Consider the following 26,506-nt stretch of genomic DNA (forward strand, 5'->3'; position numbering starts at 1 on the left):
AGACACAAATATTAGGACCAAATAGAGTCCCTGCATCCCGATCAAACGCCGCTTTTCACGTCTTGTAGCAAGCGGAACTCTTCTTCGCGCACCCACCGCTTCAGCGTAAACGTGTCGGCCACCAACTCATTTGAGCTGCAATCGTGACCAATGTGGTCGATCAAATCTCTGCGCAGACCGAACCGACGACCACAGCTGCCACAACGAAACACACCGGAAAACAAACCGGCTACACGCTCTCGATCGATCTCCCGATGCAAAATCTCACGCCTAGCGCTCTCCGTTGCACGACGCACCATGAGCTTTTTGACAAACTTTCGCTCCAGCTGCTGCTTGCGTCCTAGCAGCCAGAAGAGCAGGCCGTGACTTTGAAGCAGCAGTCCGTCCAGACCTCGAGACAGGAAGTTTGTCGAAGCGGAGGTCGACAGCGTTGCTCGCCCGTGCTCTCTTTGCCACCAGCTTTCAAACTCGCCGCACGTGATCCCTCCATTGCCATCGCAATCTAGCTCAGCAAACAGGCTGCGCGTTTGAGCTTGGGTAAGTTTGGGCGGCTGCTGAGTTGGCCTGTTACCACTCACGCTACCTCGATTGGGCTGTGTTTGCTTCTTGCCACGTAGATACGAGAGCAGGAGCTGGAATTCGTCCAGATCGAGCGTCCCAGAGCCGTCGAGATCGAAGATTTGGAAACACTGTCGCAGTCGTACGATAGCTGGCTCCTCATCCGTCTTAATGGAGGTCAAGTTTACCAGTGAACTTGGCGTCGCTTCTTGAGACGTTCTCTTCTGAGTCCCAATGCGCCACAAAGCGAGCTCTTTCTTCACCATACCTTTGGCGAGAGGAGAGGCGAAAATGGCGGTGTACTGGAGACTCACATCATGATCACTCGCCTCGAGAGCTGCAAGCTCCTGCTTCATGCCGTCCACGTTGACGACACGCTTACGACGGAACCAGCAATCTGTCCACGTCTGGTGAACAAACAGGCTAACGCGCGTCTTGGCAACCCATCGACGCAGATGTGCTGCGCGTCGAGCTGCTTCCTCCCACCTCGCTCTCCGGGCTAGATACAAGGCAGTGAGTAAGCGCGCAATTACAACGCGCGCTGCTGCCAGCTCTAGCGCTTGTCGAACCCAGACTGCAACGTTCCTGCAAACGAATGGCCGTAGGGACTCCGCGCGCCAACGGAGGAACCGCCTATAGCGTCGCTGAATTCGAATGGCGGCACGTCGACGGCGTCGAAAGCCTCGCACAAGCAAAGGAACACCCCGACGACGCAAGACTCGAATAGCTATGGCGAGGACCCTCACTCGCGCTTTCAATGCGACTCGAAAACAGGCTTTCAACCTGCAGCGGCGGATGCAATTGACAGACTCGTGCGCTTCCATCGAGAACGGGAATCTCGGGGGTCTGGGTAACTCGGAGGTTTGGCGTGGTCCCAAAGCTTTTGGCGGCTCTGATTCGGTAGTCTGGTCTGGCGTTGTAGACGCAAATTGAGCAGCAGCCAGTGGGTGCCGAAGTTGCTCATTCCTGCTGCAAAAGGTTGAGGCGCTGAGTGGTCTAGCGAGCCGAGAGCGGATCTCGTTCTCCCAAATTGAGCCCTTGATCTTCTCTTCTAAGTGAGCTTGCAGCTTCGTCCGCATCTGCATCCTCCCAAACATTAGAATGCACAGTATACTCACAAACACGTTAACTCTGGTGTTGCACGCACCTCATCGGACAGGAGCGGCTCGATCGAGAGGTTTGCTGTCTTCTTCCTCTTCTTAGGTTTCGTCACGTGCCATCTCCACTGCTGGGTAGTGTCTGCGGTTGGCGAATACTTCATTGTAAAAGTTCCTGTCATTGGGCTTGGAAGCGCAGTGGCGTGGGCATCAATCAGCGTCGTAAGCCGCTCATCTGTGCGCGCCAGCTCTGGGTTTAGGACGAGCTGTAGTCCTTCATTCGCTGCTTGAGCCAAACTCTCGCTCGAAGTGGTTGCCAGAAACACGGACGCAGACGCATTGAGCTCTTGCGCCTCGTGCATCCACTGCTTCCATTGCTGGGGCGACAAACGATCAGGCACTGGGCTCAGCCCCGACAGCCTAGGATTGCGCGGAGCTGGCTTGCGCTTTCTTGGTGGTGAAGCTACAGTGTCGAGAGCCTGCAACTTCCCCGGCGATGTCAAGTAGACAGTCTGCAACTGAAGCACCTTACCAGGCGACGGCATTTTACTGCAAGCCGTGGACAAGAGCTTCAACGCCGGTCGGAAATAGTGATCAGGAGGCCCAATCAGAGACGCATCGAAAAGACTGCACTACTATAATATGGTGTGACCCACACTACCTATGAAAGATGGCTACGAGCGCACCGAAAAGATTGCTGTAGTTTCATTTGGGGTATCCTACACAACCTCGTGTCTGAGCTCCGAAAATGCGCAACCTGCGGCCGCTGCGCCGCGCGAGTCTGCGGTCCGTGCTGTTGCTGCTGGTCTTGTGCTTCGTGGCGGTGCCGCTGATCGTGTACCACTTCTTCACCTTCGACTTCCAGCGCGTGGCGTCGCTCGAGCGGCGTGTGCGGTCCGCGTTCCCGTCCACGGCCTCGTTACCGCCGTGTCTGGGCGTGTCCAGCCAGGAATTCCTGGCCTCAGACGCGCTACAGAAGCTGCAGACGCTCTGTGGGGCACAGAACACTAGAAATCGGTCTTCAATCTCTAGTAACCTTCGTCTTGTGCACTTTGTCAACGTCGCAGTGGACGCCGTGCCGCCGCTGCCAGGCGAGCAAGCGGTCGACAGGGAACAGTTCACGTACTTGCAGTTCGCGGCGCTGCAGGCTGCGAGGCGCGCGCTCCGGCCCGACATGATGATGCTGCACTACCTGGAGACCCCGCGCGGCGTGTGGTTCACCCAGTGTCAGCGGCATCTGGGGCTGCACCAGGTGCTGCCGCCCGTCTCGTTCGACGCGATACAGCCGTCTCTGAGTCGACAGGAGCGACGACGCATCATCGAGATGCTGGTCCTGCTGCGCGCGCTCAAGAAACACGGCGGCGTGGCGTTCTCAGACTTTAACACGGTCTTGATGAGAGCCACGCGTGTGGACATGGACACGGACCTCGTGGTGGCCGCCCAGTCGCCCAGGAGCAAGACGTTCGGGTTGGCGCTGCACATGATGCAGGCGCCGCCCGGACATCCGTTCGTGGAGTTTCTGGAGCACAAGATTGTCGAAATGGTCGAAGCAAATGACCCCAAGCTGCACCGGCTGCCGCTGGACGAAGTGGTGGGACAGATTGTGCTGCAGAAATACCAGGAAGAGCGTGGAGATCAAGTGGGAGGAGGTGGTAACGGGACGTTAGGGGGAAGAAGCAGCATCATGGACGGCGTTACGATCGGGTCGTCCAAGTTGTTGGAGTTTGATGCACTGCACGAGCTGCTGACGGCCAAGATGGGCCCGGCGCTCACTGGGAAGTTCAGAGGGGTAGCAGGGTTCCACGTAGATAGGTATGACTTTGCAGAGCAGAGCGCAGACACAGAAGACCTCCGCGAGATCGCGCGCATGCAAACGGAGCTCACATTGGCGGACGAGTGGCAGAATTTAGACACGCTGCTTGGCGCGGTGGTGAGGCTAGCGGTGAGTGCCAACACGTCCGCCGAGCTGGAACCGCTCTTCACGTGATTTTGATACCATCAGCAGACGCAGTAGAAGCGTATTGCGGTGATGTTAACTGATCGACACGTTGCTGCTGCGTTACGGTGTTGGGCTTGTGAGCCGGGCTACCCTGTCTGTTGTTGAAGCGGGGTACAACTTGCAGACGAACGTCTCAACGTAGTCACCACCGGCTGGGATTGGTGAAGTTTCTCCTGACTCACTTGCGCTCATGCGAGCGAACGACGGTCGGCTCAGCTCATTTGGCTGGTCGCAAGTCTCGCTATCGAAATGCAAATTAAACGATCGCTGGTACTGACTGCTGAAACGCGGCTTGGTCATTTCTCCATCGGCGTGGAGGGCTCCACGTCGAGTTTCGCCTTTCAACACTAGCAACTCGTCTCGGCGACGACCATGCACGCGATATGTCAAGAGCGGGCTGTCGCCGTGAGTCTGTAGAGGTATCACCACTCCTTCGTCATGGTGCTCGTCAGGGCGCCTGCAGATGGTGATGCCGATGCGCTCCTCCCTGGGTGACCAAGTGCTCGACAGATCGCGGTAATGGAGTTGTTGAGGTATTCCGCTGTCTGCAGGCTTTAGATGGAGATGCTGTGGCTAACATCCCGGCGCGTGAGCTGCCGTTGATGTGCAAGGAACTGGTATGGCGCACTCCAGTCGATGCCTGGGACCACGATTGAGTCCGCTTTCAGTAGCTGTGCCGAGTTCATTCCGGAATTTCCTCTGTGTGAGTCAAGCCTCATCCTCCCCTCTCTTTGCCATGAAGTTCTTCGCCCCCGTCCTCGCCGCTGCCGCTGTGGTGTTTGCTGCTGTCAGCGGCACCCCCATGATCCGCCAGGAAGCCGAGTCCAGTAGCTGTACGTTGTCGGGCACCTACACGAGCGGAGCCGACGTGTCCTCGTGCAGTACTGTTACGATCAAGTCGCTGACGGTCCCTGCCGGTGTCACGCTGGACTTGAGCGACCTCAAATCTGGCGCCAACGTTGTGTTCTCGGGTACTACCACGTTTGGAGAGAAGGTCAGCCTGACGCATTTGATCCATGGTTGTGACTACGTGTCTAACTTGCAGTGTTTATCAACAGAAATGGTCGGGTCCTCTCGTTCTCCTGACGGGTACCAAGCTGACGGTTAGTGGCACGGGGACCCTCGACGGTCAGGGTGCCTGGTACTGGAAGCAGGGCACCTCCATCACCCGTCCGGTCTTCTTCCGCATGAGCAAGGTCATCTCTTCCACCGTCAAGGGCTTCACTATCAAGAACTCGCCTTACCGCACGTTCAGCATTCTCAGCTCAGAGTCCACTACCATTAGCGGTCTGACGCTCGACTCGAGCGACGGTGACGGCACAGCCAAGAACACGGACGGCTTCGACCTCAGCAAGAACACGGACGTCACCATCACGGGCTGCAAGATCTACAACCAGGACGACTGTCTCGCCATGCAGTCCAGCACCAACACGGTCTTCTCCAGCAACACGTGCAGCGGTGGCCACGGTATCTCCATCGGTTCCATTGGTGGCTCCTCCATCAGCTCATCCGACACGGTGTCCGGTCTAACGGTCAAGAACAACAAGATCGTCGACAGTGTCAACGGCATTCGTATCAAGACCATCATCAGTCTCACGGGCAAGGTCACGGATGTTACGTACACGGACAACACGCTCTCGAACGTGGAGAACGCCATTGTGATCCACGGCGACTACAGCAAGTCGGAAGGAGGGTACACGGGCACGGCGAGCAGCAAGGTCTACATCACGGACATCACCATCGACGGCCTCACGGGCTCGGCCGACCAGGTGTACGACATCCTGGTGAACTCCAAGTACGTGTCCGGCTGGACGTTCTCGGGCATTGACGTGTCGGGCTCCACGGGCAGCTGCAGCGGCGAACCGAGCAGCGTCGACTGCTAAGTGGGTTGCATTCGTCCCGCACGTTCATTTGTCTGCGGAGGAAGTGCCGTGTTCAGCTACTTCGTATCTGGACAATAGATGTCTGTCTCTTAAGAATGAATGCGTTTGCTCCATTTACTACATGCACAGGACGGGCTAAGAATATTCTGGTACGCGTGGAAGCTTTCTTGAAGCGATACACATGGTAGGTCTCATCTTATTCACGAGCAAAATGTCTGCTACCCGGTCCGACAGGAACCGAGTTCCTCCGCTGTTTGCCAGCCTGGAAGCCTGCAAGCAGCAACACCAGTGGTACAGTATGCCAAGGAATCGGAGCCGCCCCAGGGAAGCTCTCGCTCTCCTAGGTCGTCATGTCGTGTCATCAAGATGTGCTGACTACAGACAAGAGAGGCGGCATGTCGCCACGTAGCACTTTGCCCGCCTATCGAAATCGCCTTTCCAGCGTGGGTCGCTCTCGCGGGCCGACTGGTGAGGTTCACTGCCGTGGACTGGAGCGACCTTCTTCGCGTCCGCAAAGGATGAGAAACTCTCTCTCTCTCTGTGCAGGCTCAATCGGCAAATCGGAGCCGAGACGCTACGAGCTCCTGTATAGATGAGATGCAATCCCTTCATCGGCCCGGACGATATAGAAGCGACCCGACCTTCGTGGCTGGAAGGCTGTCGCCATGAATTTTGAGGTGGCCCACGACGGTAAAAACATTCTTCTCCGCGTCGACTTTGTCCAGATGGATCGACCGACCCGTGCGTAGGTGACTCTGCTCCGAGCAGATCGATATCAGGACCGGCTGAAAGTTTACCGACGTCTTCGTGTCGTTGTTGATGGAGTGTCCGTTGTCGACTCGGACACCTCCGCTGAGAACGGACACCGGTGCGTCTTCAACCTGTTTGACGGTCAAGTAGTTGACTGCATTGGTGACTCTCGATTTGCCCCGACGCCAAGGCCCATGCCGGAATTTCCTCGAGTCCGCTCAAGCTCCTGAATAACCATGAAGTTCTTCTCTCCTGTGCTCGCTTCCTCCGCGCTTGCCATTGCTGCTGTTTGCGGTTCGCCCATGATGCGCCAAGAGGAGGAATCCAGTAGCTGTACGCTATCGGGTACCTACACGAGCGGCACCGATGTGTCCTCATGCAGCACCGTCACCATCAAGTCGCTCAAGGTCCCTGCCGGTGTTACGCTCGATCTGACCGACGTCAAGTCGGGTGCGAGTATCGTCTTCTCCGGCACCACCGCCTTCGGCGAGAAGGTTGGTCTCTGAAACTCAGCCTGCAAAAAGTACTTTATTATTTTCATGTTGTCAATAGAAATGGTCGGGTCCTCTCGTTCTCCTTACGGGTACGGACCTCACCGTGAGCGGCACGGGGACCCTCGACGGTCAGAGTGCCTGGTACTGGAAGCAGGGCACCTCCATCATCCGCCCGGTCTTCCTCCGCATGAGCAAGGTCATTTCGTCCACAGTGTCCGACTTCACGATTAAGAACTCGCCCTACCGCACGTTCAGCATTCTTAGCTCCTCCATCAGCTCTTCGGACACGGCGTCCGGTCTAACGGTCAAGAACAACAAGATCGTCGACAGCGTCAACGGCATCCGCATCAAGACCATCATTGACGACTACGGCGAGGTGACGGACGTGACGTACACGGACAACACGCTCTCGAACGTGGAGAACGCCATTGTGATCCACGGCGACTACAGCAAGTCGGAAGGAGGGTACACGGGCTCTGCCACGAGCAAGGTGACAATCACGGACATCACTATTGACGGCCTCACCGGTTCAGCCGACCAAGTGTACGACATTCTCGTTGACTCTGACGTGGTATCCGGCTGGACGTTCTCGGGCATCGATGTGTCGGGTGACACTGGCAGCTGCAGCGGCGAACCGAGCGGCGTGCCCTGCTAAATAGCCGAACCCCTTCCGTGAGTGGCGCATTCCTCGTTGGTGTGGGGGCCGAACTTGCCTCTCACCGTAACATCAATGTGATGTTTGAGTATCTAGATCAACTCAAGCCGCTATGTTTCGAGGTTGGCGCTCTCTTAATACACTGAGCAAGACTTGTTTCTTTTTCACAAAATACCCCAGCGATTTTCCTTTTGCGTGTTGCTGGTCACGAGAAAGCATGACGTTGGCTCAGAGTTCGGGTGCAACCCCAACAATAGTTGCGCGCTTCATCTGAAGGTGACTATTATAGTGATGAGCGACTACGTCGTAGCGTCTTCGGTACCGACCTCAGTGGGCCAGTGGTAACACCTTGACGCTGAGACCCGGGAGGTACATCGATCGATACCCGCCGAGTGCGGTCGATCCACTAATGCTGGAGACAGGCAAACTCGTCACTCAGTGATCCGTCACCCTGTCAACCCGCACTCGAAGTGGTGTGTTATACTTGGGTGGGCTGGAGCCCCGCGTGCCGAAAATCCCCAAAGCACCATAAGGGGTACTTGAACCCGGTCCCCATAGGGACGGTTAGCTACTAGCACCTGCGCCAGAAGGTGGACTTGAGCCCTGTCGTGCGGGTTCCGGTAGCTTAAATCTCTCTTCGGTGGCAAAGTCCGTGAATCGCATGGACATCAAGTTTTCCTGTGAAAAAGTCACATTATTGAAGAGGCATCGGCTGCTAGTGCAGAATACCCCGAGCTCGTGGAGCTCGTGGATGAAAGGGTGCAGGAGGGCTCATGTCGGTGTCGCGTTGAGCAAATATGACGAAGAGGGTCATGCCGAGCCGATCGTCGGCAACGCCATTCGATAGTCGTACGCAGCATCATATATCACAATAGGAAGGCCTTTGACCTTTATTTCGCGCCGTCTTTCGAGCCATTTGCTATTTGAAGCGATTTCAAGTAACCAGCTATCGCAGTCTTTTATGGCCCTATAAAGGTTCAACCTGCGTAGGCGAGACCATAGACGTCAACTCGACTTTGAAGTGATTATCCGCTGCTGAGACCGGACCCCAACTCGGAACAGCTTCTACCGATGTCTGCAAGGCGTCACTTCACTTGCCATTCCCAACCTCATTCCGGAATTTGCTTCCAACCGCCTCCTCCACTTCACGCACCAACCATGAAGGTCTTCAGCCCCATCCTCGCCACGATCGCCCTCGTCGCCTCCGCCGTCACCGCGTCGCCCATGATCCGCCAAGTGAACGAGTCGTCCAGCAGCTGTACGCTCTCAGGCACCTACACCAGCGGCACCGACGTGTCCTCGTGCAGCACCATCACCATCGGGTCGCTGACGGTACCCGCTGGTGTCACGCTGGACTTGAGCGACGTCGCGGACGGCGCCACCATCGAGTTCACGGGCACCACGACTTTTGAGACCTCCAAGTGGGAAGGTCCGCTTATCCTGCTCACGGGTACGGATCTCACTGTTGGCGGTACGGGGACCCTCGACGGACAGGGAGACTGGTACTGGGAGCAAGGCACGTCTATTGACCGCCCCGTGTTCTTCCGCATGAGTAAGGTCATCTCTTCCACAGTGTCCGACTTCACGATTAAGAACTCGCCCTACCGCACGTTCAGCATTCTCAGCTGCGAGTCCACCACTATCAGTGGTCTGACGCTCGACTCGAGCGACGGTGACGATGTCGCCAAGAACACGGACGGCTTCGACCTCAGCAAGAACACGGACGTCACCATCTCTGGCAACACCATCTACAACCAGGACGACTGTCTCGCCATGCAGTCCAGCACCAACACGGTCTTCTCCAGCAACACGTGCAGCGGTGGTCACGGTATCTCGATTGGCTCAATTGGCGGCTCGTCGGTGAGCTCATCCGACACGGTGTCCGGTCTAACGGTCAAGAACAACAAGATCGTCGATAGTGTCAACGGCATCCGCATCAAGACCATCATTGACGACTACGGCGAGGTGACGGACGTGACGTACACGGACAACACGCTCTCGAACGTGGAGAACGCCATTGTGATCCACGGCGACTACAGCAAGTCGGAAGGAGGGTACACGGGCTCTGCCACGAGCAAGGTGACAATCACGGACATCACTATTGACGGCCTCACCGGTTCAGCCGACCAAGTGTACGACATTCTCGTTGACTCTGACGTGGTATCCGGCTGGACGTTCTCGGGCATCGATGTGTCGGGTGACACTGGCAGCTGCAGCGGCGAACCAAGCAGCGTCAGCTGCTAGACGCTTTGGCTGAATTGTCGCTCCGTGTCTTTTGTCGTGCAACATGTCAAGCGAGTAAGAGGCCCTCTCGTCGCAGTGATTCGTTGGCCAAAGCTTAGAGGGAATCACAGAACTAACAAATACATTTGATGTTTATCGTGAAAGCGCGTTGATCATTTCGAACTGAACAACCGCGACTGTAAGCACATTGAAAAAGTGTATTGAACTGAGAAAACGGCATTACCAGAGAAGACCTATCTACCACGGTCTCCTCAATCGACGCACTATGTAATATATGCCAGGAGACACTCATGCTCACCGACGTATTGTCTCGACAGGTGCGACGGCAACGAATCCATCACGCACGCCGGTACGTCCTATGGCTTAGCACTTGACGGTGCTGGGCTGACCGCTGCACGTGCCCGTCTTGGAGGCCTTGACCGTGATGCCCGAGAACTTCCAGTTGGACACGACCTTCGAGTTGGCCACGATGTCGTACAGATTGGTGGCCGTTCCCGAGAGACCCGAGACGGTGACGCCCTTGATGGTGACGGCGCTCGTGGCCTTGCCCGTGTATCCGCCCTTGGACTTGCTGTAGTCCGAGTGGATCACGATGGCGTTCTTGACGTTCGAGAGCTTGTTGTTCGTGTAGGTGACGTCCGAGACGAGGCCCTTGAGGTCCACGATGGTCTTGATGCGGATGCCGTTGACGCTGTTGACGATGGTGTTGCCCTTGACGGCGAGGCCCGAGACGGTGTCGGCCGAGCTGACGGTGTCGCCGCCCAGCGATCCGATGGAGATGCCGTGGCCGCCGCTGCAGTAGTTGTTGCTGAAGACGGTGTTGGTGCTGGACTGCATGGCGAGACAGTCGTCCTGGTTGTAGATCTTGTTGCCCGTGATGGTGACGTAGTTGTTCTTGCTGAGGTCGAAGCCGTCCGTGTTCTTGGCCGTGCCGTCGCCGGCGCTGGAGTCGAGCGTGAGGCCGCTGATGGTGGTCTTCTCCGAGTTGAGGATGCTGAAGGTGCGGTAGGGCGAGTTCTTGATCTTGAAACCCGAGAGCGTGGAGCCCGTGACGCCGTGCAGACGGAAGAAGACGGGGCGACTGATGGACGTGCCCTGCTTCCAGTACCAGGCGCCCTGGCCGTCCAGCGTGCCGGCGCCGCTGACCGTGAGGTCGCTGCCGCCGAGCAGCACGAGCGGACCGGCCCACTTCTTCTCGCCGAAGGTGACGGTGCCGGAGATCTTGATGGTGGCGCCCGTCTTGGCCTTGCTCAAGTCCAGCGTGACGCCCGCGGGTACGGTGAGCGTGCCGATGGTGAGCGTGCTGCAGGACGAGATGTCGGTGCCGGACTTGTACGTGCCGGAGAGGGTGCAGCTGGAGGCCTCTTCCTCCTGGCGCATCATGGGCGAGCCGTTGACCGCGGCGACGATGAGTGCGAGTGCGGCGAGACCAGTGGAGAGGAGCTTCATGGTTGGGTTGTAGCTTGTGGAGGGTGTTTGGGGTTGTTGGTGAGTGAGTCCGAGAAGGCAAAACGATGAATGAGCCAGGAGCTCGAAACGGTGACATCAAGGACTGACTCACTGCTGGCAGTGCCAATGATATGCTGACGTCTACATCTGCGTCGCTCGAGTTGAGCTGAGCTGAGCTCTGGCACCGTAAAGGCTCGGTGGTGTCAGGTACCGTGGGATTCATTTTGCTGTTTTTGGTGCGTCCCTGTCGTTGAGCTGTTCGACACTTGGATTTGTACAGCATGGCCGCCCACGTAAGCCCAAGTCCCACCCCATGTGGCAATGCAGCGCTCGATCGAGACCATCCTGCGTTCAAAACGGATCTCGTCTCGAACCATTTTCCCGCGACCGGACCAAGGCTGTGAGCGTTGCGTCCGGCTTGGCACCATCGTTTGGTTGAACTATTATATCACTCGCTGCTCCAAAATGATCTCGACCACGTGGAGCTTGACCATTTCACCAGCGGTTATTCCCCTGTTGGATTTGGTGGTTGTCTCGCCAAGATGGCAGTGTTATTTAGTGTTTGTCGGACTAAAGTTTTAGTCTCTCTCGCGCACATCGGCTGCGCTGTGTAGGCCAACGATGGCAATGGGCGTCCTGGCTGCCGGAACAGTATGTGGCTTTTGCATTCAAACAGGACTGTTGCCATACATGACCGGCTACGTGTACCATGCACACCGCCCGGGCTGCACGAACGAACCAGCGAAAATCAAGGATTGTGATGGCAGATTAGCGGATTTACGCATTCTAAGGAGAATCTGGCGTCTCGGACTCTCTGGTTTCGCATATGAAATCGCGTGTCACTCGTAGGTAAATGATTTCGTACGCTCGGATGCCCTGTCCGCTGTTCGGGGAGATTTGAAACGGGCTTCCCGTCAGATCATCGCCACGGGCCGACTAGCGAGAGCGATTTGATAGTCGTACCGTGTAGAAAGCGGCCGTCCACTTCACGCAAACTGCTTGGTTTTGCCTTGTAAGGGCGCCAGACCATGTTTACACATGCGCAGGGATGGAAATCTGCAAGAAACAAGCAAAGAAAAGCTTGAGACCAGCCACGCACTCACCCCACCTGCTCGGGAAGAACCCACGGCTGAAAAAAGCGGCAAATCGTGCGTCATTTGAATACCATTTGCACGTAGTTGGCCTTCAAGCGCTCGTAGCAGAGAGATTCTGGACAGCGATTGGCAACGACTGCCACTCCCAGCGAAAGTCTGCGCGCCCCACCCCAGACAGAGAGGTGCATGTACTCGTGACTACGACTTGACACACGCACTGCAACAATCGGTAAATCTCATAACGCCGTCCACGCGAATGCTCCTTCACAACAACATACCGTATAGGAATTCGATCATAAGCTCATTCATCGTTTTGCCTTCTCGGACTCACTCACCAACAACCCCAAACACCCTCCACAAGCTACAACCCAACCATGAAGCTCCTCTCCACTGGTCTCGCCGCACTCGCACTCATCGTCGCCGCGGTCAACGGCTCGCCCATGATGCGCCAGGAGGAAGAGGCCTCCAGCTGCACCCTCTCCGGCACGTACAAGTCCGGCACCGACATCTCGTCCTGCAGCACGCTCACCATCGGCACGCTCACCGTACCCGCGGGCGTCACGCTGGACTTGAGCAAGGCCAAGACGGGCGCCACCATCAAGATCTCCGGCACCGTCACCTTCGGCGAGAAGAAGTGGGCCGGTCCGCTCGTGCTGCTCGGCGGCAGCGACCTCACGGTCAGCGGCGCCGGCACGCTGGACGGCCAGGGCGCCTGGTACTGGAAGCAGGGCACGTCCATCAGTCGCCCCGTCTTCTTCCGTCTGCACGGCGTCACGGGCTCCACGCTCTCGGGCTTCAAGATCAAGAACTCGCCCTACCGCACCTTCAGCATCCTCAACTCGGAGAAGACCACCATCAGCGGCCTCACGCTCGACTCCAGCGCCGGCGACGGCACGGCCAAGAACACGGACGGCTTCGACCTCAGCAAGAACAACTACGTCACCATCACGGGCAACAAGATCTACAATCAGGACGACTGTCTTGCCATGCAGTCCAGCACCAACACCGTCTTCAGCAACAACTACTGCAGCGGCGGCCACGGCATCTCCATCGGATCGCTGGGCGGCGACACCGTCAGCTCGGCCGACACCGTCTCGGGCCTCGCCGTCAAGGGCAACACCATCGTCAACAGCGTCAACGGCATCCGCATCAAGACCATCGTGGACCTCAAGGGCCTCGTCTCGGACGTCACCTACACGAACAACAAGCTCTCGAACGTCAAGAACGCCATCGTGATCCACTCGGACTACAGCAAGTCCAAGGGCGGATACACGGGCAAGGCCACGAGCGCCGTCACCATCAAGGGCGTCACCGTCTCGGGTCTCTCGGGAACGGCCACCAATCTGTACGACATCGTGGCCAACTCGAAGGTCGTGTCCAACTGGAAGTTCTCGGGCATCACGGTCAAGGCCTCCAAGACGGGCACGTGCAGCGGTCAGCCCAGCACCGTCAAGTGCTAAGCCATAGGACGTACCGGCGTGCGTGATGGATTCGTTGCCGTCGCACCTGTCGAGACAATACGTCGGTGAGCATGAGTGTCTCCTGGCATATATTACATAGTGCGTCGATTGAGGAGACCGTGGTAGATAGGTCTTCTCTGGTAATGCCGTTTTCTCAGTTCAATACACTTTTTCAATGTGCTTAGCGTGGTGGCTGTCCTAGTTAGAGGTTGTTTCTTCTTGAAAACCAAGGGTATGATACCTTTGAACGTTACAATCGTATATTCCTCTTTCTTCGGCAATTGTCTGTTAGTCCTGACGAAGCTTCTTGCGCAGGCTCTCAAAGGACTTTCAGTTCAAAAGTCCTTAGCAGGTGATGCCACTAGGCTGGCCCTTGCAAGTGCCCTTCGCACCCGTGACGGTGATACCCTTGAACGTCCATCCCGACACCACGTCCGGGTTCACCACAATGTCGTAAATCTGGTCCGCAGTGCCCGTGAGACCGTCCACCGTGATGTCCGAGATCGTCACTTGACTGGTGGCGGCTCCCGTGTAGGCGCCCGCCGATCTACTGTAGTCTGAGTGGATCGCGATGGCATTCTCCACGTTCTGGAGCTGGTTGTTGATGTACTTCACGTTGGTTACGAGTCCCTTCATGCCGATCAGAGTCTTGATGCGGAGACCGTTGTCGCTGTTTTGGATCGTGTTACCCTGGACAGTGAGACCCGAGACCGTTGTCGTTTGGTCCACGGTGGTGCCACCGAGCGAACCCACAGAGATACCATGGCTGCCGCTGCAGAGGTTGTTGCTGAAGATCGTGTTGGTACTGGACTGCATGGCGAGGCAGTCGTCCTGGTTGTAGATCGTGTTGCCTGTGATCGTCACGTGGTCGTTCTTGGTCAGGTCGAAGCCGTCCGTGTTTTGGGCGAGTCCGTTGCCAGCCCTAGAGTCGAGCGTGAGACCACTGAGTGTCGTTTGAACGGAGGTGACAATGCTGAACGTGCGGAACGGGGAGTTCTTGATCGTGAAGCCCGACAGATTCGACCCGATGACACTTTGCACCTTGAAGAAAACAGGGCGAGTGATCGACTCTCCCTGCTTCCAGTACCAATCGCCTTGGCCATCTAGTGTACCGGAGCCCTTAACCGTGAGGGAGTTGCCAGTAAGCGCCACGAGCGGGCCAGCCCACTTCGCGTTGCCGAAGGTGGTAGTGCCCGTGAACACGATGGTAGCTCCGTTCTTCGCCTTGGTCAGATCAAGCGTGACCCCAGCAGGAACAGTCAAAGGACCGATCGAGACAGTGCTGCAGGACGAGATGTCGGTGCCCGCCTGGTAGGTGCCGGTGAGGCTGCAGGGATCGCCAGCCTCAGTTTCTTGGCGCATCATGGGTGAGCCGTTGACGGCAGCGACGACGAGTGCCAAGGTAGCGAACGCGCTAGTGAAGAGCTTCATGAGTGCGTTGGGTCTTGGAGAGAAGGATGTCGGTTCGTAGTGCTGCACTGCTGGCAGATTAGAAAGTGGGAGTTGGAGAGCTGAGTCAACTTTGTGAGTCAACCGCGCTACGTTCACTTGAACACACACCAGGTGAGTCCGATTCAAGCACCGACGTATGATGTGTTCCTCTGTCGCAGTTCGCGCAGCTCATCGGTCCCGGCGTCTTGTGTCCCGTGCCCGGTACAATGATCTGCACTCACATAACGTGCGTGTGCAAATCTTGGTCCACCTCGTAAGGTGTTGAACCGGTGCATCTCGTGTGCTCGTACGGACAAAACAACTTACCCTTCAACATCCGTCCACAACAAGTGGTTTTACCGAACGAGCTTTCATATCGTCCCAGCGGAAGTTGCTTGAGTACAAGTCCAAACATTTGGATTCCTTTGATGACAAGGTAGCACAGTATTAGCCCCTTTACCCTCGCGCCATCCTCTCCGGTTGCGACGCGCTGCACTTTCAGTTTCGCTATCCGCTAGAATCAGTGCACCTTTCACGTGGATTCCAACTTGTTTAAATGCTGTCGCGTTTGACTTGTCCGAATGTGCGACTCGCCTGGACGGCTGTTGGATGCTTGTAACTACTTCAAGTAGTATTTTGACGGCTTACAAGTTCTTTTTTTTAATAAAAGCGCCAACAATTCTGGAGATCATTCAAATCGAGGCACCAGTGCGTGGAAATCCTGGTAGAAAACGCACCACCCTGTTTTGTGGTGCTTTGTATTTCATTTATGGTTCCCGTGTTGCTACGCTACGACTCTCAAACTTCTATCTTTTGCACTTTAACGACACACAAAGAGAGCGGCCCATGGATGGAACCGCGGTTCCCACACCCTTAGCAGCCAATGTCACCTGGATGGCCCTGGCAGGTACCCTTCGCACCCGTCGCAGTGATACCGGAGAACTTCCAGTTCGAAACCACATTCGGGTTCACCACAATGTCGAAGATATTTCCAGCCGTGCCCGTGAGGCCGTCCACCGTGATGTCTGAGATCGTCACTTGACTAGTGGCAGCTCCCGTGTAGGCCCCCTTAGACCTGCTGTAGTCCGAGTGGATCGCGATAGCGTTCTCCACGTTGTCCAGCTTGTTGTTGATGTACTTGACACTGGAGACCAGTCCTTTCAGGCCAATGACGGTCTTGATGCGGAGACCATTGTCACTGTTGGAGATAGTGTTGCCTTCGACGGTGAGGCCAGAGACGGTGGTTGATTCGTCGACGGCGTCGCCACCGAGCGAGCCGATGGAGATACCGTGACTACCGATGCACTTGTTGTTGGTGAAAAACGTGTTGGTGCTCGACTGCATCGCAAGGCAATCGTCCTGGTTGTAGATGATGTTCCCCGTGATGGTCACGTGGTCGTTCTTGGTGAGACCGAAGCCGTCCGTGTTCTTAGCGAGTCCGTCACCGGCCCTAGAGTCGATAGTAAGACCAGTGAGGGTCGTGTCCTTGCACGTCACGATGCTGAACGTGCGGAACGGCATGTTCTTGATGGTGAAGCCAGACACCGTCGAGCTGATGACGTTCTGCAGCTTAAAGAAGACCGGACGAGTGATCGACTGACCCTGCTTCCAGTACCAGGCACCCTGGCCGTCAAGGGTGCCGGAACCCTTCACCGTGAGGTCACTGCCGCTCACGCGTACGAGAGGACCTTCCCACTTCTGCGTTCCGAAGGTGGTGATCCCCTTGAACTCGATGGTGGCGCCCGTCTTAGCGAGGCTCAGGTCGAGCGTGACGCCGGCCGGGACAGTCAACGAGTCGACCGTGATGGTGCTGCAGGCCGAGATGTCGGTCCCCTTCTTGTATGTGCCAGTGAGGCCGCAGGGGTCACCAGCCTGAGCTTCCTGTCGCATCATCGGTGATGCATTCGCTGCTGCCGCGAGAAGAGCAATAGTAGCGAGGGCAGGAGAGAAAAGCTTCATATTTGATTCTTGGTAATGTTGGGTGTGCTACGCTGGCAGAAAACTTGAAAGTGAGCTCAAGTGGTGGCTGAATCGAAACGGAGAAGTTTAGCGGCTTCGCGTGTCCTTAATTGAACCGTTGAGTACATGTAATCGCGCACGCCACTAGTCTGTTAGATGTTCGCACGGGGCAAGGCTGTGCCGCTTTGGGTGTCTGACCTACCGATTTGGGCCCGATCGCGATCGCGTTGTACCCAAGCGTCTAGTTTTAACGCTGTGAGCGAGAAGGCAGCGCCACAAGCGGGCAAATCAAGTGATCTAAGGTCCGCCTAGCTGCGACCAGGCAGTGTGTTGAACCGGTCCAAATCGTTCGTACGTGCAGACATTTCGCCTGAATGTTCGCCTATCCTACACGTCCGACTGCAACAAACGATTTCACGGAACCCAGCTGAACTTGCGTGGCTTCATGCTTGACCTGGAGACTTGTCGATAGAAGGTTAACAAGCGCCTTCCCCAGCAACTTTATCATTGCTAACCTCCTACCACAGCAGTTCGCTTCCTGTACATGTAAATAGTATCCCGACTCGTGGAGCTTCCTCCTTTTTTTGCTGGTCGCTAGCATGATGAACTCGCTTTATCACGTACGTGCGGTTTTAGTCGCTTAGTCGCTTAATCGCTTAGTCGACATCGCGTTCGTGTCGCCCAAACGCACCCTAAAGAACTCCTGTACACCCGCGTTGGCTGCTGTCCTTGCGCGGGTAAGCCACAACACGGGTGCCCTTACGCAGACGCTGTATAATACTAAATAGCAGGTTGATATTATGCACTTCGTTCAAAAATCGTTCTCGTCCTGAACTGCGTTCAAGCGGGTAGTTTCCCAGCAAATAGGTGAGTTTACCAAGTGCCTGGTCGGTCGCGATAGTCGGGTAATTTTAGGAATGCCGCAACTGTACTTTCGCCTGACGGACGAGTATTCGGTTCCTGTAGGGAGTCGTGCCTGGGTTGAGTCGCGCGATGCCGTTGAACACTAGCAGCGACAATGAGCCACAGAAAGGATTATCAATAAGGCAAAGCCTCCAGCGATATCAGGACTCTCTATAGTTTCTTAGCTAAACACAAATAGAGGACCTCTTAAACCCCCCCCCCCCCCTGAGTCGCGCGATATTCATTTTCGTTTTTCAGTACATTCATGTCACGTAGAGTTCTACCGACGTCTGACGTCCGTTCTAGCAAGTGCCCCTATGTCAAGTGCTGGCTTTCTCCCGGTCCAGGCTTGCGCCTCTCCGTCACACGCCGGCCTCCTTTGTGGCTGTCGGCCACGGCGTCCGCTTGAGCCGTGTCTTTCATTTTTCCAAGCCAAAGCAACATGTCTGTCCCCACATTCCTAAGCACTGTCTCCCAGAGTTGATCTGCTCTCTTCCCTCCGAGTAGGGTCCATTGCATACTGATCCTTGTCGTCATTACCTGCCGTGCCAATGTGCCCACCATGGCGTTGTTATGTAGATGCCACTCGCGAGTCGCCACTCGTTTCGAGAGTCTACGACACCGCCAGTACGCTGGAATCAGGTGCCGCGCCTTTCGTGGTTTCCTTCTTCGATGCTGAGCTATCACCTGTTCATTGTCCCCAATAACGTGAAGCGAGGAGTACCTCTTCCGCGCACATTCTGCCAGTCCCGTGAGTAGGCCGAAACCAGTCGCGTTCTGTGTGGTAACGTTTTGAGCCCCATTGGACATTGTACTTAGCCAGCATGCTTCTGGTGTCCGGGTAGTCCCGCCAATGTGGAGTACTATCGCTCCGCTTGCCGCCCTCTGCGTCTTGCCACTTGTGCCCCCCCCCCCCCCCCCAAAGAAGAGTAGGTACTGATGATCCATTGTCGCCGGAAGCTGTGTGTATCTTACCATCCCGCTTCGTCCTAATGCTCTCTTGATGATGTCCGCCGCTGTAAGCCCTACCTCCTGTGTATAATTGACCTGCACATATATGTGTACTGTGCTGTAGCCATGTCGCAATTTGTTGGTCAGTGCCGCTGTATGGTGACCTGCCGTGAGATTGTTGAGAGGGTCAAAATGGTTGACCCTCCAGAGTCGCCCGATATTAGACAGCTTCACGCGTACCCCTCGTCGGGTATCACTGCTAAACGCATACAGTGTCTGGTCTTGCGTTATGGTAGCTGCAGCGGAATATTTCCCTCATGAGGAACAGGACGAGCTTGTAGCGAGCCATTTGCTGTGTCCCTGACTCATGCAGTAAATCACTCCAAACCGCTCACCATTGCCAGTACCTGTACGTCGCAACGCCCACTTGAACTCAATATTTCCCTCTCTGTGGCAGCATCTGGGGACACGAGTTGAATTAGGTCACAGCTAAGCACCTTGTCTTTGTTTTTCAGTGAGGTACATTGGTGTCACTTAGGTATCCTAACGACGTCCTATCCTACGAAACACCTTGGCGTTGGTGATACTGTTTCTGAAGCATGCACCCAACGGGCTCATTTAACGGAATTCTATCGAGGCTATGGCCATAGTTTTGGGGGCTAAATTGATCAAGACAAACTTGAATGAACTTTTACATTGATTTCATCTTGTGGCCTTCAATCGACCATTAAAACGCTAATTCACTACCACTACAAGGACCATCACCTGATCCTTAAATGTCAATGCTGTTGGGCAGGCCAGTCAGCTTTCCCTTAACCGACGCACTAACGGTCACACCGGAGAACTCCCAGCCGGAGACTACCTTCGAATTCGCCACGATGTCGTACAGGTTCGTGGCCGAGCCCGTAAGACCCGACACCGTCACGCCCGTGATCTGCACCTGGCTGGTCGCCGAGCCCGTGTAGCCGCCCTTGGACTTGCTGTAGTCCGAGTGCATGACGATGGCGTTCTTGACGTTCGAGAGTTTGTTGTTGGTGTACTTCACATCGGAGACGAGGCCCTTGAGTCCGATGATGGTCTTGATACGGATGCCGTTGTCACTGTTTTCAATCGTGTTGCCTTCGACGGTGAGGCCCTGGACAGTGGTGGACTGGTCGACAGCGTTACCGCCTAGCGAACCGATGGAGATACCGTGACCACCGCAGCAGTAATTGTTGCTAAAGACGGTGTTGGTGCTGGACTGCATGGCGAGGCAATCGTCCTGGTTGTAGATCCAGTTGCCCGTGATGGTCACGTGGTCGTTCTTGGTCAGGTCAAAGCCATCGGTGTTCTTAGCGAGTCCGTTGCCGGCCCTAGAGTCGATCGTAAGACCAGTGAGGGTCGTGTCCTTGCACGTCACGATGCTGAACGTGCGGAACGGCATGTTCTTAATGGTGAAGCCAGACACCGTCGAGCTGATGACGTTCTGCAGCTTGAAGAAGACCGGACGAGTGATCGACTGACCCTGCTTCCAGTACCAGGCGCCCTGGCCGTCAAGGGTGCCGGAACCCTTCACCGTGAGGTCACTGCCGCTCACGCGTACGAGAGGACCTTCCCACTTCTGCGTTCCGAAGGTGGTGATCCCCTTGAACTCGATGGTGGCGCCCGTCTTAGCGAGGCTCAGGTCGAGCGTGACGCCGGCCGGGACAGTCAACGAGTCGACCGTGATGGTGCTGCAGGCCGAGATGTCGGTCCCCTTCTTGTACGTGCCAGTGAGGTTGCAGCTTTTGCCGCTGGTGGTGGTGGTCTGCTGCGTCTGCTGCTGCGTCTGCTGCTGCTCCTGCTGCACTTGTTCTTGGGGCTGCGGGGTCTTCTTGCTCTTGCCCATGGCTTCTTGACGGAGCATGGGGGAACCGTTGGCGGTAGCAGCGAGGAGCGCGAAGGCGGTGAATGCAGCGGAGATGAACTTCATGGTTGAACGTGCCTTGTGGTAGCTCGGTGGTGCTTTTGGTGGTAGGTGCTTGACCGGAGGCAAATTGGGAAGTGAGGTCAATGATTCTGTTCTATTGAGTGCCCCTTAATCTACGGTGTAAACGACCACCTGAGAAGGGGGCTGTTAGTTCGCAGTGCTGTTCGAACGGCTCGTAGGTGTAGCTAGCTCTGCCGCATAGATCTAGCGGCGTCACGCATCTGGAGAGAGTGTGCTCTCTCTGACAGCGCACCCCACCAGATGGATCGAACTCGGCTCGATCGGACACCGAATGTCGGGTTCTGGACCAGTGGTCGGGGCGTTGACGCTCGAAATTGACCAGCACGCCACGAGCCAGCAAATCGAGCCGATTCATGGTCCGCCTTCAGTAGTGGTAACCGGTACGTCTCGTGTCTGGAGTGCACAAGAGACTTGAGACGGTGTCAACTTGTCAGCTTGTGGTCGCAGCAAGTGTTTTTGTCGAATGAGGCAGCTGGCAGCGCCGCTGGAGCCTTATGGTAGCAAAATGCCCGCAACATCGCCATGAGGGACGCGCATCTTGCAGCATGTTCGGTGCACTGTACCACCAGCTGAGGATCGGTTAGTTGATCTCGTACTTGTAGTCGCCACTATAATACCGACCTCGTTTTCAAAAGCAACACCGTCGTGCGGTCACCGACTCGTTGTCGTTAATATTTCGGCGGTATACTCTATAAAAGCACACGCAGCGTTCTCGTTGAGACGATCGTGGCAGGCTGTTGCCTTGTTCTCTGTACCGCCAAGCAACCAGGCGGCACTCGCAACTGCACGACGGCAATTCCGGATCACAGCGTCCTCCGTTCATAACTGACATGGCAGAAAACAGCAATGCGCAGCTAGCAGTCCAGCCTTCCGAGCAAGCGAGCACGAGCTTTGCGACGGCTATGCACTGACATCCGCCACGCATAAAACGCAATTACGGATTTTTGCTGTCTGCACGACTAGCCATGTGGGCGACGACTTCGCGAAATGTGCACGATTGACTCGGCACCTTTTGCCATCGGGTTATCAAGAACCAGGCGTCAGTGGCCCCCAACGATGAGTGGAGCATGTTGCCTGGACTCGAAGGATTGGGGACTGGAGTCACAGCATGGTGGAGTGGTCGACTGGATTTGAATTGGCGTCGTCCTGCTGTACCGTTGCAGCTTGAGATCTCGGATGGTATCGTACTTCGCCGAAAGCAACTTCAACTTAAGCAGCGATCTTCCGACATTTTGCCGACTATGCTTTACCAGGGCCACATCCGAGAGTCTAAAACGGTACACAACTTCTTCGTGTTGAGAAAGTTTAGATGGGGGGGGGGGTCGAAACAAGGTGAAGGTGGTAGCACAAAGACTTCACTCACTGTGTCATTCGTAGATCTTTGAAGTATACATGTATGTGGGCTGGGCTCCGGGTAATCTATTGCCAGCGAGGTTGACGCCGTTCAAATACATGTACCACAAACTTGACTCACTGTGGGTACTGACAGTGTCGCTGTTTGAATCGGCTGGGCGTGACGAATGTGGTCGACGTTACCAATTTGTGAATGCCTGCTCGACACGACACCGCCAAGAGTGGTCGTGTTAGAACGTTGAAGACAGACATATTGGAGAAATTCAAACCAACATCAAGGTAAGGTAACATCGAATTTATTCTGTTGGTTTCATGTCCTCACTCTCTATCGGTCTCATGTCGACCATGGAGGTACCAATCGTACATGACAAGGAAATCGAGGCCTCAAGGTTAAATGCTAACCGGCGCGCCGTTCACCGTGCCCTTCATTGCTGCATTTACTTGGATGCCCGAGAACTTCCAGCCAGACACCGCCTTCGGATTCACAACAATGTCGTACAGGTTTGTGGCAGTGCCAGTGAGACCCGACACGGTCACACCCGTGATTTGCGCCTGGCTGGTGGCCGCACCCGTGTAGCCGCCCTTAGACTTGCTGTAGTCCGAGTGCATGACGATGGCGTTCCTCACATTCGAGAGTTTGTTGTCGATGAACTTCACGTTCGACACTAGACCCTTGAGGCCAATGATGGTCTTGATGCGGAGGCCGTTATCGCTGTTTTCGATGTGGTTGCCCTGGACGGTGAGGCCCTGGACCGTGGTCGTCCGGTCTACCATGTTACCTCCCAGCGACCCCACCGAGATCCCGTGACTCCCGTGGCAGTAGTTGTTGCTGAAGATGGTGTTGGTACTCGACTGCATCGCAAGGCAGTCGTCCTGGTTGTAAATCGTGTTACCGGTGATGGTAATGTGGTCGTTGCAGCTCAGATCGAACCCGTCCGTGTTTGTCGCGACGCCATTGCCAGCGCGAGAGTCCAGCGTGAGGCCGCTGATGGTTGTGTAGGCGGAGTCCACGATGCTGAAGGTGCGGTAAGGTGCATTCATAATGGTGAAACCCGACACCGTCGAGGAGATGACCTTGTGCATACGGAAGAACACGGGGCGGGTAATTTGCTGCCCCTGCTTCCAGTACCAGGCGCCCTGGCCGTCCAGCTTGCCGCTACCCTTGACCGTGAGATCGGTGCCGCTGAGCGCCACAAGGGGTCCATCCCACTTCAGCGTTCCGAAGGTTGTGGTGCCCGTGAACTGGATCGTGGCGCCATTCTTGGCCCTGCTCAAGTCCAGAGTCACACCAGCAGGCACACTCAACGACCCGATCGTGATGGTGCTGCAGGACGAGATGTCGGTGCCCTTCTTGTACGTTCCCGTGAGGTTGCACGTGCTCGAACCGCTGCTTTGCTGTTGCTGCTGTACTTGGTTAGCGCCTTCGGCTTCCATGCGCAGCATGGCTGACCCATTGACTGCTGCAGCGAGGAGGGCAAAGGCGGTGAACGCGGTTGAAAGGAGCTTCATGGCGTGGATAGCGCTTGTAGCTCAGTCGGTGGCTGTGTTGGTGGAAGCAAATTGAAGAGTGAGGTATTCGATCGAGTGGCGCTGACCCCCCCCCACCTCAGTTCACTGGGTCAACGTTGAATTGAGGCAGGCACGAGTGCACATTGTGCTGTTCGAACGATGTGTGCCGCCTCAAGAGTCGAGCAGATGACGGCCTGACGAACCGAATGCAAACCTTCGACAAGACCACGATCTTCGTTTGGGCTTTGGGCGGTGCGGTAAAAGGATCACTACTCGTACAACGCTGTGCAGGACACTGCGCGTTGCTCATGCTCACAAGTCTGTGAGCCCTTATTACAGTAACTAATTCACGCCAGCACAGCATATTTTTTTTTACAGCACGTGATGGTGCTCTCGATTGGACGGGTGCATTAGTTGCACCGTATACATCGTCGGATAAAGCAATGCAACTACCAAACTTCGGCTTTGAAAGCTGGATAACAATTATACAGTGTACAGGCCGGTAATGTATTTTTTTTTTAGAAGAGGAAACGTGTATGCATTGTATGTGCCTGGTCACCAATCCCGAGTATTACGCCCGCTTGTTCGCGCTAATTGTGGCCACCGACGCATGGGAACGGTATCGTGCCGTACTTGCTACGTACTTGCTGCGGGTGAAGCAACGATGGCTCTCTAATACGCCACAGCACACCGAATAAAAGCATGCATACATCAATTTTATTGTGTTGGTTGTCGACCACTCGGACTCCAATCTACAAGACAGGAAATCATGCTTTCTGACTCTAAATGTCAAGGCTGTTCGGTTGACCGAGCAGCTTGCCCGTCGTGGACGCGCTCACGTCGATGTCGGAGAAGACCCAGTCGGAGACCACATTCGGGTTAGTATTAATGTCGTACAGGTTCTTCGCCGAGCCTGTCAAGCCTGAGACAGTAACGCCCTTGATCTGCACTTGACTGGTGGCAGCTCCCGTGTAGCCACCCTTCGCCTTACTGTAGTCTGAGCGGATCACGATGGCGTTCTTCACGTTGGAGAGTTCGTTGTTCAGGTACTTGACATTAGAAACCAGCCCCTTCAGTCCGATGATGGTCTTGATGCGGAGACCATTGTCACTGTCGACGATGGTGTTGCCCTGAACAGTGAGGCCCTGGACAGTGGTGGACTGGTCGACAGCGTTACCTCCTAGGGATCCAACCGAGATACCATGGCTACCGTAGCACTTGTTGTTGGTGAAAAACGTGTTGGTGCTGGACTGCATCGCAAGGCAATCATCCTGGTTGTAGATGATGTTGCCCGTGATAGTCACATGGTCGTTCTTGGTGAGGCCAAATCCATCGGTGTTCTTAGCGAGTCCGTTGCCGGCCCTAGAGTCGATCGTAAGACCAGTGAGGGTCGTGTCCTTGCACGTCACGATGCTGAACGTGCGGAACGGCATGTTCTTAATGGTGAAGCCAGACACCGTCGAGCCGATGACGTTCTGCAGCTTGAAGAAGACCGGACGAGTGATCGACTGACCCTGCTTCCAGTACCAGGCGCCCTGGCCGTCAAGGGTGCCGGAACCCTTCACCGTGAGGTCACTGCCGCTCACGCGTACGAGAGGACCTTCCCACTTCTGCGTTCCGAAGGTGGTGATCCCCTTGAACTCGATGGTGGCGCCCGTCTTGGCGAGGCTCAGGTCGAGCGTGACGCCGGCCGGGACAGTCAATGAGTCGACCGTGATGGTGCTGCAGGCCGAGATGTCGGTCCCCTTCTTGTACGTGCCAGTGAGGTTGCAGCTTTTGCCGCTGGTGGTGGTGGTCTGCTGCGTCTGCTGCTGCGTCTGCTGCTGCTCCTGCTGCACTTGTTCTTGGGGCTGCGGGGTCTTCTTGCTCTTACTCATGGCCTCTTGACGGAGCATGGGGGAACCGTTGGCGGTAGCAGCGAGGAGCGCGAAGGCGGTGAATGCAGCGGAGATGAACTTCATGGTTGAACGTGCCTTGTGGTAGCTCGGTGGTGCTTTTGGTGGTAGGTGCTTGACCGGAGGCAAATTGGGAAGTGAGGTCAATGATTCTGGACATGTAACGCTACAAGTGCCCCCTTAGTCCTGGAGTAAACCCGTGGACTTGAGTCAGCCACCATTAGTTCGCTGCAGAGCTTACATACGAAGACAAGGTGGATCTAACCATATGCAGAAGCGTACAGTTCTATGGTCGTCGTTTTAATACGTTTTAATCGAGCCATTGATGCCTCGTCAATGAACCAAAATCTCCGTCACTGATGGAGCAGCAAGTGTTTTAGCCGAATCGAGCGGCTGGTAGCGCCGCGAAGAGCTGGTGGTGGTCAAGTGCCCGCAGCGCCGGTCCAAAGCAAACGGTTGTGGGGGTCGTTCGACGTATGGACGGGTGTACAGTGTACCGGTTGCTACTTCTTGCTTTGCTAACTGCTGTAAATAAGTGTACCGGCACCGCGTAGTATCAGAAACATAGCACTGCAGTAGACCTGTGTCGTACATGTATGAGCTCGAGCCGACTGATTACAGTACAATAGCCACCGGCGTCCCCACCCCATTCGTGTCGTCGACGCCGCGTCGGTAGGCAGTGCATACTATGCACTGACATCCGTCAAACATAAAACGCCATCGCGGATTTTTGCTGTGTGAAGTCCAGACTTTGGACAACTAGCCACGACTTCACGAAATGTGCACGAGTGATCTGCCATCGGGCTATCGAGAACCAGGTGTCGGCGACCATCGACACGTTCGCCGCACGGCG

At 55.7% G+C, this 26,506-nt stretch overlaps 12 protein-coding genes across 12 annotated transcripts; 5 read left to right on the forward strand and 7 right to left on the reverse strand.

The window, feature by feature from the left end:
* Positions 1–41: 41 nt before the first annotated feature.
* KRP23_3173 (uncharacterized protein) lies at positions 42–2,200 on the reverse strand (the record flags this gene model as incomplete). Its single annotated transcript, XM_067887987.1, has 3 exons — positions 42–1,143; positions 1,342–1,637; positions 1,706–2,200. 3 exons carry the CDS (start codon positions 2,198–2,200, stop codon positions 42–44), a joined length of 1,893 nt encoding a protein of 630 aa, XP_067750534.1.
* A 203-nt stretch (positions 2,201–2,403) lies between these two features.
* On the forward strand, positions 2,404–3,642 carry KRP23_3174 (uncharacterized protein; the record flags this gene model as incomplete). Its single annotated transcript, XM_067887990.1, has 1 exon — positions 2,404–3,642. One exon carries the CDS (start codon positions 2,404–2,406, stop codon positions 3,640–3,642), a length of 1,239 nt encoding a protein of 412 aa, XP_067750535.1.
* A 748-nt stretch (positions 3,643–4,390) lies between these two features.
* On the forward strand, positions 4,391–5,537 carry KRP23_3175 (Polygalacturonase 2; the record flags this gene model as incomplete). The annotated part of the gene is made up of 2 exons (XM_067887991.1): positions 4,391–4,648; positions 4,713–5,537. 2 exons carry the CDS (start codon positions 4,391–4,393, stop codon positions 5,535–5,537), a joined length of 1,083 nt encoding a protein of 360 aa, XP_067750536.1.
* Positions 5,538–6,523: 986 nt separating this feature from the next.
* On the forward strand, positions 6,524–7,436 carry KRP23_3176 (Polygalacturonase; the record flags this gene model as incomplete). Its single annotated transcript, XM_067887992.1, has 2 exons — positions 6,524–6,781; positions 6,840–7,436. The coding sequence occupies 2 exons, from the start codon at positions 6,524–6,526 to the stop codon at positions 7,434–7,436; spliced, it is 855 nt and encodes a 284-aa protein (XP_067750537.1).
* A 1,158-nt stretch (positions 7,437–8,594) lies between these two features.
* Positions 8,595–9,680, forward strand: KRP23_3177 (Polygalacturonase 2; the record flags this gene model as incomplete). Its single annotated transcript, XM_067887993.1, has 1 exon — positions 8,595–9,680. The coding sequence occupies one exon, from the start codon at positions 8,595–8,597 to the stop codon at positions 9,678–9,680; it is 1,086 nt and encodes a 361-aa protein (XP_067750538.1).
* A 363-nt stretch (positions 9,681–10,043) lies between these two features.
* Positions 10,044–11,129, reverse strand: KRP23_3178 (Endopolygalacturonase B; the record flags this gene model as incomplete). The annotated part of the gene is made up of 1 exon (XM_067887994.1): positions 10,044–11,129. One exon carries the CDS (start codon positions 11,127–11,129, stop codon positions 10,044–10,046), a length of 1,086 nt encoding a protein of 361 aa, XP_067750539.1.
* Positions 11,130–12,597: 1,468 nt separating this feature from the next.
* Positions 12,598–13,683, forward strand: KRP23_3179 (Endopolygalacturonase B; the record flags this gene model as incomplete). Its single annotated transcript, XM_067887995.1, has 1 exon — positions 12,598–13,683. The coding sequence occupies one exon, from the start codon at positions 12,598–12,600 to the stop codon at positions 13,681–13,683; it is 1,086 nt and encodes a 361-aa protein (XP_067750540.1).
* A 345-nt stretch (positions 13,684–14,028) lies between these two features.
* KRP23_3180 (Polygalacturonase) lies at positions 14,029–15,114 on the reverse strand (the record flags this gene model as incomplete). The annotated part of the gene is made up of 1 exon (XM_067887996.1): positions 14,029–15,114. One exon carries the CDS (start codon positions 15,112–15,114, stop codon positions 14,029–14,031), a length of 1,086 nt encoding a protein of 361 aa, XP_067750541.1.
* An 873-nt stretch (positions 15,115–15,987) lies between these two features.
* KRP23_3181 (Polygalacturonase) lies at positions 15,988–17,073 on the reverse strand (the record flags this gene model as incomplete). The annotated part of the gene is made up of 1 exon (XM_067887997.1): positions 15,988–17,073. The coding sequence occupies one exon, from the start codon at positions 17,071–17,073 to the stop codon at positions 15,988–15,990; it is 1,086 nt and encodes a 361-aa protein (XP_067750542.1).
* Positions 17,074–19,699: 2,626 nt separating this feature from the next.
* Positions 19,700–20,878, reverse strand: KRP23_3182 (Polygalacturonase; the record flags this gene model as incomplete). The annotated part of the gene is made up of 1 exon (XM_067887998.1): positions 19,700–20,878. One exon carries the CDS (start codon positions 20,876–20,878, stop codon positions 19,700–19,702), a length of 1,179 nt encoding a protein of 392 aa, XP_067750543.1.
* Positions 20,879–22,639: 1,761 nt separating this feature from the next.
* Positions 22,640–23,758, reverse strand: KRP23_3183 (putative endopolygalacturonase A; the record flags this gene model as incomplete). Its single annotated transcript, XM_067887999.1, has 1 exon — positions 22,640–23,758. The coding sequence occupies one exon, from the start codon at positions 23,756–23,758 to the stop codon at positions 22,640–22,642; it is 1,119 nt and encodes a 372-aa protein (XP_067750544.1).
* Positions 23,759–24,540: 782 nt separating this feature from the next.
* On the reverse strand, positions 24,541–25,719 carry KRP23_3184 (Polygalacturonase; the record flags this gene model as incomplete). The annotated part of the gene is made up of 1 exon (XM_067888001.1): positions 24,541–25,719. The coding sequence occupies one exon, from the start codon at positions 25,717–25,719 to the stop codon at positions 24,541–24,543; it is 1,179 nt and encodes a 392-aa protein (XP_067750545.1).
* Between the last annotated feature and the right edge of the window lie 787 nt (positions 25,720–26,506).

The sequence above is a fragment of the Phytophthora ramorum genome (assembly GCF_020800215.1).
Source record: "Phytophthora ramorum isolate Pr-102 chromosome Unknown Phyram_PR-102_s0002, whole genome shotgun sequence".
NCBI lineage: Eukaryota > Oomycota > Peronosporomycetes > Peronosporales > Peronosporaceae > Phytophthora > Phytophthora ramorum.